This window comes from Sesamum indicum, linkage group LG1 (assembly GCF_026168435.1).
Source record: "Sesamum indicum cultivar Baizhima isolate 11 linkage group LG1, ASM2616843v1, whole genome shotgun sequence".
Lineage (NCBI taxonomy): Eukaryota > Viridiplantae > Streptophyta > Magnoliopsida > Lamiales > Pedaliaceae > Sesamum > Sesamum indicum.
In genome coordinates this window covers 3,882,275-3,893,174 of record NC_142657.1, presented here as the reverse complement: position 1 = coordinate 3,893,174, position 10,900 = coordinate 3,882,275, and the positions used below count along the sequence as shown (strand labels likewise).

The window sequence follows — 10,900 nt, the reverse complement described above, 5'->3', positions numbered from 1 at the left end:
ATTAAATATTAACAATGCCTTCCTACATGGATTTATGAAGAAGAAATCTCTATGCAAGCTCCAGAGGGCTATGATATGCCAGAAGGACATGTATGCAAACTAAAAAGATCTCTTTATGGGCTCAAACAAGCCTTAAGACAATGGAATTACGAATTTACACCAAAACTGGAGGCTTTTGGCTTCACACAGTCAAAATAGGATTACTGCCTTTTCACTAAGGTTACCTCCATGGGATTTTTTACATTACTTGACTATATAGATGATGTATTACTTGCAGGACATTCAGAAGAAATCATTGCAGACATCAAACTCTATTTGGACAAATTATTCACCATCAAAGATCTTGGTCCAGCAAGGTATTTTCTAGGACTGGAGATTGCAAGATCAAATGGAGGACTTACTATCACTCAAGCCAAGTATACCAGAGATATAATACAAGACTCACAAGCCAAGGAAACAAGCATTCCACTACCATCACGTGTTAAACTCACAGCATTTGCAGGAAAACCACTACCTAATCTTGAAGCTTACAGAAGGCTACTAGGAAGGCTGTTGATCTAGTTTAGCAGACTTGATATTTGTCATGCTACCCACAATAAGCTAATTAATGAAACATCCTTGCAAACAACATTGACAAGCCACATTACATCTAGTTCGTTATCTAAAGGGTTCAACTAACACAAACCTCTACTTCACTTACAAACTTCAACATTATTGCATATTGTGATGCTGATTGGGCTACTTCTAAAGACACTAGGAGATCACTCACGGGTTACTGCATATCCTTGGAGGGGGTTTGGTTTCATAGAAGACGAAGAAACAAACAACAGTATCCAGGTCTCTAGTTGAACCTGAATATAGGAGCATAGGAAGCACAACATGTGAAGTGACTTGGATATACAACATTCTCAAGGATTTTTAGATAGAAGTTCCAGTCCCAATACCGTTTCTTTGTGACAATCATGCAGCATTGCACATAACAGCCAATCTTGTTTTCCACGAAAGAACTAAGCATCTAGAAATCGATTGTCATCTGGTCAGAGACAAATACAAACAAGGTTTCATTCCACCATCCATGTTTCATCCTAGAATCAACTGGCAGACGTTTTTACTAAGACTCTCACTGGTTCTAAGTTTATCTTGCTTATCTCCAAGTTAGGATTGACCAATATTTTGACCAGTCCCATTTGAGGAGGGGATGTAAAGAAGCCTACTTAAATTCTACTCATTCTGCTGCATAGTCTGCTGCATAGTCTACTTAAATTCCACTAGACGTTAGGATATTACTTAAACAGTCATGCTCTCGCTTTTTTTCTTATAGCGTTTTCCAGTTAGTTATTGGTTAGTGGAGGTTAATTAGTTGAAAGAGGGCGGTTAATTAGAGAAAATGGATTTAAGAGAGAAGGTGAGGTTTCGTACAGAAAGATGAGAGAAGTTTTTCTTCTGTACATAAATTTGATCCAAGAACAAGAACTGATGAGGGAGAAAATATCGAATGACTAATATACCCTTCATTAAGGGTAAAAGTGAAATTGCACTCCTTTAAGTCAACTTGTCAGCAGATATGGCAAGAGATAAATCCATGAGCGTGATTTATGGAGGAGATCGCGGATCCTGATCATAAGCGCGATCTAAGCGCTTGATCAGCGTCAGGCCGTCCGATTAACAGATCTGATGCTCATTATCATGACACGTGGAAACTCATTATAGCAAGGTCTGGTTGTATAAATATTGGGAACCCAGACTGAAGGAAGGTAATCGTGGCATTCTTGTGCTATTTTAATACTCGTAATTATATATTTTCGACCTATGTTCTGACTTGAGCGTCGGAGCGTCTTCGTCGGGGACCGATCTGACTAGCCTGACGTGTTTTATGATCCTCAGATTGGACGAGATCGAGAACGGATTGTTGGGATCGCGACCACTGATCCATCACCCAGAATTCTAACTCGATAATTTGGCGTTGTCTGTGGGAAGATTTTCTGAGGATAGCGCATTATGGAGGAACACTCCAAAGGAAACATGCCAGGTTTGGAGAAAGTGCCGGTACTGAAGAACGAACAATAAATTGACTCGAGTAGAACTACAACAAATGATGGAAGAAGCAAGTAAGAACGCTATTGTAGCGTATGAAGGAAGAACGACAACTCCCATCGAGGGGGAAATTACCAAAAAAATATTGTTGAAAGAGCAGGATCATGAGAAGACATCAGAAGGAACCAGTAGAAAGGAGACGGAGAAAGGATATCGAACACCATCCGAAGTCGGATCGAGCAACCGCGACAGAAGTCATCAGCGAGGACCAGCTATCTCACGTGCCAAAAGGTTGACAATGTGGGAAGGCAGATCGCTATGCTGGGAATGCAAATCGATGAACTCAAGAAAAGGGGGGAGATCGTATCGCACAATTGAAACTCTCCCTTCAGCAACAGAATTTTGACAGAAATTGTCAAGTCGAGTTTCAAGATGCCCGACCTTCCCAAATACGACGGGACTAAGGATCCGCAAGAACATGTGGCGGCGTTTGATCTAGTAATGAATTTATACGGACAATCTGGGCCCATTAACGCTAAACTTTTTGTTACTACTCTTACAGAAAAAGCCCAAGAGTGGTTTACTAGTCTACCGCCCGACAGTATAGAGTCACACGAGCAGCTCATGCAAAATTTCACTTTCCATTTCGCGAGCAAGAGGAAGCAGAAACGATCTGCCACTCACCTCTTCACAATAAGGCAGAGAAAGAACAAGACTTTAAAAAGCTTCATGTGGCGATTCAACAACGAAACACTGGAGGTACAAGACCTGCGAATCGATATGATGATTAGCATCCTAATCCATGGGCTGAAAAAAGAGGCATTCGCATCAGCACTAGCAAGGGACCCTCCAGCAGATGTAGACCAGCTAATGGCATTAGCACAAAAATATATCGATGAAGAAGAGATGAACGCGATGAAAGACGAAGAATGGAGTGTCGCAGCGGATCGTAGGGGAGACAGAGATCGTGTTGATAAGGAAGGTGATCGCAGGACAAAGCCCGAGAAAATAAGAGAACCAGCTTACCAACCCAAGTACCAAAGGTACACTCCATTAAACATGACACGAACCAAGGCGTTATTAATGGTGGAAAAGATTGATGTGCTAAAATGGCCGCGACACACGAGGTTTACCCCAGCCAAGAAGTATTCGAACAAGTACTGCCGATTTCACAAGGAAAGGGGCCACGATACAGAAGAATGTTACTAATTATATTTTAAAGACCAGGTTACTCGAAACATGGAGAGGAAAGAAATACGACGAAGCAGATCGAGAAGTAGGGACAGTAGGCGAGATTGGCAAGGAGAAAGGAGGGAACAAGGAACGAGAGAATGCGCCTGTGAAAGGCATCATACATACAATAGCAGGAGGATCGGCTGAGCATTCGAAGAGATCGACGAAAAGATGGGAAAGAGAGAGCAGATCGAATAAAAGAAAACAAATAATGAATGTTGCTGCAGAGCAGGAGATCGTGTTGGGAGATCGAGATGCTGAGGAGAGAGTCAGAGTAGATAACGACCCCATGGTGATAAGAATGGACATTGCCAACTACACTATTCACAAAGTACTAGTTGACAATGAGAGCTCTGCCAATATCATCCTTAAAGAGGTGTTGAGGAAGATGGGATTAGAGAACGCTATATTACAACTAGTGAGGACCCCGTTAGTTGGCTTCGGAGGAAGTGAGGTCGAATCCCTCGGCACGATCGACCTACCCATTTCTATTGGGGAGACCCGGACTTAACTCTTTTAGGGCTATAATCTCCACTTACCACTTAAAAATAAAGTTCCCGACCCAATGCGGGATAGGCGAGGTACTGTGCGACCAAGCGGAGGCAAGAAAATGCTACAATCTGTCCCAGAGAAAGGGAGAAATGACCGATAAGAGGAAATCAGAAGGTTTAGATGGAATTAAATGGCCTAGGGAGAAGAACGAGCGGATTGAGCCAATGGATAAGTATAGAGAGGTGGAATTGATACAAGGGACCGTACCAAGACTACCAGGATAGGGACGAAGATGGAAAGTTTCGAAGCATTGATGATTGAATTTCTCAGGAATAATGTGGATATGTTCGCGTGGGATCCCTCTGACTTCAAGGGAATAAATCCTAAAATAATTGTGTACAAATTAAATGTAGATCCGACCATGAGACCGGTGCAACAAAAGAAAAGAACGTTTGCAGCAGAAAAGAATCGCGTGATCAAAGAAGAAGTGGGCAAGTTATTGAAAGCTGGTTACGTATCAGAAGTCCATTATACAGAATGGTTGGCAAAGTGGTGATGGTACCAAAGGCCTCGGGTAAATGGAGGATGTGCACGGACTTTACTGACCTCAACAAGGCGTGCCCCAATAACCTTTACCTATTACCGAGGATTGACCTGTTAGTGGACTCGACTGCAGGATACGAAATATTCTCTATGATGGATGCATACCAGGGGTATCATCAGATCTTCATGGGAGTCGAAGATCGAAAAAAAATTCTTTTGTAACCGATCGAGGTATTTACTGTTATAATGTGATACCTTTTGAATTGAAAAATGCAGGTGCAACATACCAAAGGCTGGTGAATAGAATGTTTCGGATCAGATCGGGAAGACAATGAAAGTATACGTAGACGATATACTCCTCAAAAACCAGAGATCGGAGGACCATTTAAAGCACTTGGAGACAGCCTTCACGACATGCGGAACTACGGGATGAAGCTCAATCTAAGCAAATGCACATTTGGAGTTGGAGGAGGAAAGTTTCTAGGATTTATGGTCAGTGATCGCGGGATATAAGCGAATCCAGAAAAAATTTAAGCAATCCTGAAGTTGAAGTCACCGAGTTCGCTCAAAGAGGTCCAAAAGCTGACAGGTAATACAAGGTCCAGGTGAGATTGAGATAGAGGTCGCCACAAGACTCTGCTTTATCACCACAAACAACGAAGCGGAATACGAAGCCTTGTTGTTGGGATTAGAGCTAGCATACGAGGCTGGAGCTTGCAACCTCGAGGTTTACACAAACTCTCAACTTGTAGCAATGCAGATCGAAGGAAACTACGAGGCAAAAGAAAAATCGATGGCATTGTACCAAAAGAAAGTGAAGTCGCTTATGCAGCAATTCAGTAGGTGTTTGTAACGACCAAGCGTAAAACTCAGAATATTTGCAGAAATGGAGATGGGGAAGTTCAGAGAGAACACAGAGATGAGAAGGAAAAGAAACTTGTAATTTCATTCGTAATGCTCGTTTCTTGAACAATTCTTACATTTACACGAAATGGGGGACAAAATTCAACAAAACAAAAGCTGAAAACACATTTAAGAATTGCAGACAAAAGAACACTACCATTGTCCTTGATCTTCTCCTATTGGTGCTCTTCTTCTTCCAAGGACACAAAACGCAGAGCCGCTATTTTCTTCTCTGTCAGGCGTGCTTCTCAGCCTGACACGTGGCCTCCTTTGATTTGTCAATTCGCGCCACTTTCAGACAAAAATCCCCAAATCGCATTTTCCCTAATCCTCCTCAAACGACTACGTTTCCATCTAGGGCAGTACAATTTTGCCCCAATTTAATCCCATCTTCAATCAAATGGTCATCTTTAAATCCCGAGATCGGACGTTTCCAATGGCTAACGCAACATTACCCTTCCCTTTTTGAGATCCTTGTCCCCAAGGATCAAATCATGGAAACCGAGCTGCTATTTCATGGTAATCCTCCCAGGTTGCTTGATCAGGGGAGGAGTGTGCCCACCGGATCAACACCTGAGGAACCCCTGCGTTGTTCCTGGGAATCAGACGCCTAGCAAGGATAGCTGCAGGGTAGATTTGAAACACCTCATCTTCAAGCTTTGGCAGGTTCACTGAAGGGAAGTACTTCGCCCCTATCTTCTTCTTCAACAGAGGAACATGGAAGACTAGATGTATCTTGGAGCCTTGAGGGAGTTCCAGTCTATAAGCTACCTTCCCAATTTGTCCCATAACCTTGTAGGGGCCAAAGTATTTCGCAGAAAGTTTGAGCTTCTTTCTGAGAGCCCCTAAAGTTTGCCTATATGGTTGAAGCTTCAAGAAAACCTCATCCCCTACCTTGAATTCTCTTTCTATTCTTTTCTTGTCAGCATATTGCTTCATCCTTTGTTAAGCCTGGTGCAAATTATCCTTCAAAAGTTACAGAGTTTTTACCCTTTCTTGATTAATTCATCTATACCAGAGTGATGGCTTTGCAAGTATGGCCCAATGGATAGTTGCTGGGTTCGATAACCATACAGTGCCTGAAATGGTGTTGTTTTAAGCCCTGAACTCAAGTTTGTGTTGTACCAGAACTCTGTAAGGGTTAACCACTAAGCCAATTTCTTAGGCTTTTGATGACACATGCATCTCAAATAGCCTTCCAAACACTGATTGTAGCACCCCCTTTGCTACAAGAGCTATATCTACCCTAAACGTCATAGTTATAGTAATCCCTGTGTTCATATATATACATTTGCACATAATCATCTAATCAATTTGCATACGTAATCACAACGTCATAACGACATAGTCAACCCACAACATCATATATATACAAATCAAACACCACAGTTGATCGCTACGCCTATGTACTCTTTATACAAACAAAATTAGATTTGTACTCTAGCTGACAAGAGGAGAAAACAGCATACTGGCCCAACCTGCCTGAGTATAGTGCGTGCGTAGACCTATTCTTCAACAGTCAGACACCTCAAAGTCTACTCCTGAAAGAAAATGTCAACAGAAGGATGAACCTGCCACTTAGTAAGTAAATAATCAGCCCTGTCTATATATGTATATCAAACATAGCCCAAACAGGACAAGTAGGCAACATGCATGGGTTACAGTCAATTTAACTCCAACATAATCAATTGTAGTACACCACATAGCTATCTCACAATAAAATAATCAATTAAACTTTCTTTTTCCTAGTTTGCTTACCAGAAGGTGATATCGTGTTTTTCTCGTCAACTCAATCTCACCGTTATATAAATTTAAGTGAATCCCCTTGACAACCGGCTCATTAATCTCATTTCGCATCATAGCTCTTTTATTTCGCATCATAGCTCTCTTCACATCACATCTTTTTCATATCGCATCAAAGCTGTTTTCATTTCATTTCTTTCTTATATCGTATCAAAACTCTTTTCATTTCATTTCGCCTTACAGGCTTTTCAACACATCAAGGGGTATTCACGCCACAATTATAATCAATTTCCACCACTCCCTCATTTTCACATATCACCATTCTTATAAGCAACTAGTAACGTAAAATAATATATCAACATATTCTCAGTTTCAAACATCCACAATACATCAAACAACAAACATAATATTCCAACGTATTTCCTCATTCCACGTACACAATACCGTCAATCAAATCAAATCATTCATCACTCATATACTTTCAGACAAATCAATGGCAACATGAACCACAAATTTATATAACAGTAACAGCACAAATAAAGGGGAAATATATAGATAATACTAATTATTTACTTACCTCAACCTCACAACGTTTCTTCCTACTCAATCGCTAATTGTCAGTCCTTTCACCTCACCCCCGTATCCTATAATGAGTTATACCACATACAATTAATATATCGAGAATATCGTAATTTCTTTTAAATACAATATTGAATATTATTCGTACAATTTCTACTAATTCTTTAATATTCCACTTCTATCGAAGTACAAATCTTCGTTTTTCCTCTTTATTAACATACCATTTATTAAATATAATTTTCGGAATATTTCTACGAATTTTTTATCACTTTCTCGCTATTATATAATTTAATTAAATAACAATATGTAGAATTGCGTATTTAGTTAACAATTCTGATAGAATTATATAAATTGGCCATAGCAATATTCAAATCTAATAAATTTAATAATCTAATTAACCAATGATATCATTTTTATATTCGATTTGATATTTAATTTGACACTATTTTAAATAGCCAAACTGGTAAAATATTCGGGTTAAATGGTACATCACTCAATATAAACAACATTTAATAAACGGACTAATTAAATAAAATAATTATATAAATTAAATAAAATTATAATTATAATTTCATACCTCTGTTTTCTGCCGAAGGAAGAAATTGCAACTTAAAATATGTGTGTATAATTGTGCATGTGTGAGTGAATGTATGTGTACTATTAATAATAAAAAAAAAAGAAAGAACAGGATGAGAGAGTGAGGCGATGGGGTGGTGGCCCCCACCTCCCACTCTCCACTTTCTCTCTCCTGCTATATGTATATATATATACATATTATGTTTTTTTTATATATATAATATAATTATTATTTTTTTTATTTAATTAAGCTTTTCTCAAAATACCATTTACGTCCTTTCTAATTTTTTTAATTAATATAAATTGTCCAAAATATTATAACGAACTCCAATTTAACTCATTCAAGTGTTATTATATTCCAATTATGACCCATAATTTATTTACTTATTAACTAAATTTTATAAAAATTTATCAATTAATCCCCCAATTATATATTATTATTTTTGGGGCGTCACAATTCTCCCCTCCTAATAAAAAATTTCGTCCTTGAAATTTAACTAACTTACCGGCTCAGGGAATAAATAGGGGTATTTTTCTCTCATGTTCTCCTCAACTTCACAAGTGGCTTCCCTTGGAGAGTGATGACTCCACTTGACCTTCACCATTGGTATGTCTTTATTCCTCAATTTCTTTATACTCCGGTCCAAAATTTCTGTTGGCTCTTCTACATATGTCAATCCCTCTGATATCTCTATCTCTGGCTCATGCAAAATATGACTAGGATCGGATCGGTATCGCCGTAGCATAGAAACGTGAAACACGTCATGTATCTACGATAATTCTGTCGGTAATGCTAACCGATAGGCTAGTGGTCCAACTCGCTCCAGAATTTCATATGGCCCAATATATCGCGGACTCAGCTTTCCTTGCTTCCCGAATTTTAAGATTCCTCTCCATGGTGATACTTTTAGAAAGACTTTTTCCCCCACTTCGTATTCCATCTCTTTTTCTTCTGTCGATCCTGTGCTGCTTTCAAACACTTTTTAACTGTTTTTATCTTATCCACTGTTTCTTGAACTAACTCCGGCCCTTCAAGCTGTCTCAATCCCTCAATATCCCAACAGATCAGGTTTCGGCATTTTCTTCCATACAAAGCTTCATATGGAGCCATACCAATACTGGAATGAAAACTATTATTATAAGCAAATTCCATCAGTGGTAGATGATCATCCCAGTTTTCTCTGAATTCAATTACGCAGGCTCTCATCATATCTTCCAATGTCTGAATCATTCTTTCTGACTGTCCATCAGTCTGAGGGTGAAACGCTGTACTGAAATGCAGTTTGTACCTAGAGCCGTTTGCAAGCTTCCCCAGAAATGAGAAGTAAATCGAGGATCTCTATCAGAAACTATAGAGGTAGGAATGCCATGTAATCACACAATCTCTGAAACATATAGTTCGGCGAGCTTATCCAAGGAATCATTTTGATGGATTGGCAAGAAATGTGCAGATTTAGTCAATCTGTCAACAATCACCCAAATAGCATCATGTCTTCTGAACGTACGTGGTAACCCAATGACAAAATCCATAGTAATCTTTTCGCACTTCCATTCAGGTATAGTCAAAGGATGAAGTTTACCAGCTGGTGCTTGGTGTTCTGCTTTTACCTGCTGACAAGTTAAACATTTCGCTACGAACTCTGCCACATTTTTCTTCATTATTGGCCACCAGTAATAGGGTCTCAAATCCCGATACATCTTAGTACTGCCAAGATGCATAGCATACAGTGCGTAATGCGCCTCGTGCATAATTTCCATTCTCAATTCCTCTACGTTCGGCATGCATATACGTTTTCTATTGAACAATGTGCCATCTTCTTGGATTATAAATTGATCGCTCTTTCCTTTTTGCACCTTAGCTTTCATCCTCTATAGATATGGATCTCTAGCCTGTGCATCTTTAATTTTATCCTTGAGGTAGGGCTTCACTTGTATCGTAGCCAGTAGAATATCACCACCAATGCTAAAATGTACATCCATAGCTCTGAGGGCAGTCAAATACTCCATGTTATAGCAGATCATACCCGCAAGTTGGTCCACCGTCTTTCTACTCAAAGCATCTGCTACAATGTTTGCCTTCCCGGGATGATAGTCAATGGTGCAGTCATAATCTTTCAAAAGCTCCATCCACCTTATTTGCCTCAAATTCAATTCTTTCTGTGTTGGGATATACTTTAGACTTTTGTGATCTGTAAATATTTGAAACGTCTCCCCGTATAAGTAATGCCTCCAGATCTTCAATGCATGTACTATGGCTGCTAACTCCAGATCATGGGTTGGATAGTTTATCTCATGTGGCCTCAACTGCCTCGAGGCATAAGCTATAACTCTCCCATGCTGCATCAAAACACACCCAAGTCCTTGTTGTGAAGCGTCAGTAAATACCACATATCCTCCATCCCCAGACGGCAAAGCAAGGATAGGTGCTGAAGTGAGTCTCTTCTTCAACTCCTCAAAACTCTGAGCACATTTGTCATTCCAATTAAATGGTGCATTTTTCTTCAACAAGTTCGTCAGAGGTTTTGCGATTATAGAGAAGTCCTTTACAAATCTTCTATAATAACCAGCCAATCCCAGAAAACTCCGGATCTCCGACACATTTTTAGGTGGCTCCCATTCTAAAATAGCCTTAACTTTTGCTGGATCAGGTTGTACCCCTTCTTTGGAAACAACATGCCCCAAAAAAGCAATTTCCTCCACCAAAACTCACATTTGTTGAATTTACCGTACAACTGTTTCTCTCTCAGAATCTGTAAAATTGTCCGTAAATGTTGTTCATGTTCCTCGGGACTACTCG

The 10,900-nt window shown here is 39.7% G+C and overlaps 2 protein-coding genes across 2 annotated transcripts; one reads left to right on the top strand and one right to left on the bottom strand.

Moving 5' to 3' along the window:
- Positions 1–2,466: 2,466 nt before the first annotated feature.
- Positions 2,467–3,778, top strand: LOC105156873 (uncharacterized). The gene is made up of 2 exons (XM_011073126.1): positions 2,467–3,077; positions 3,262–3,778. The coding sequence occupies exons 1-2, from the start codon at positions 2,467–2,469 to the stop codon at positions 3,776–3,778; spliced, it is 1,128 nt and encodes a 375-aa protein (XP_011071428.1).
- Positions 3,779–5,697: 1,919 nt separating this feature from the next.
- Positions 5,698–6,144, bottom strand: LOC148789338 (uncharacterized). Its single transcript, XM_088879657.1, has one exon. It carries the CDS (start codon positions 6,142–6,144, stop codon positions 5,698–5,700), a length of 447 nt encoding a protein of 148 aa, XP_088735783.1.
- Between the last annotated feature and the right edge of the window lie 4,756 nt (positions 6,145–10,900).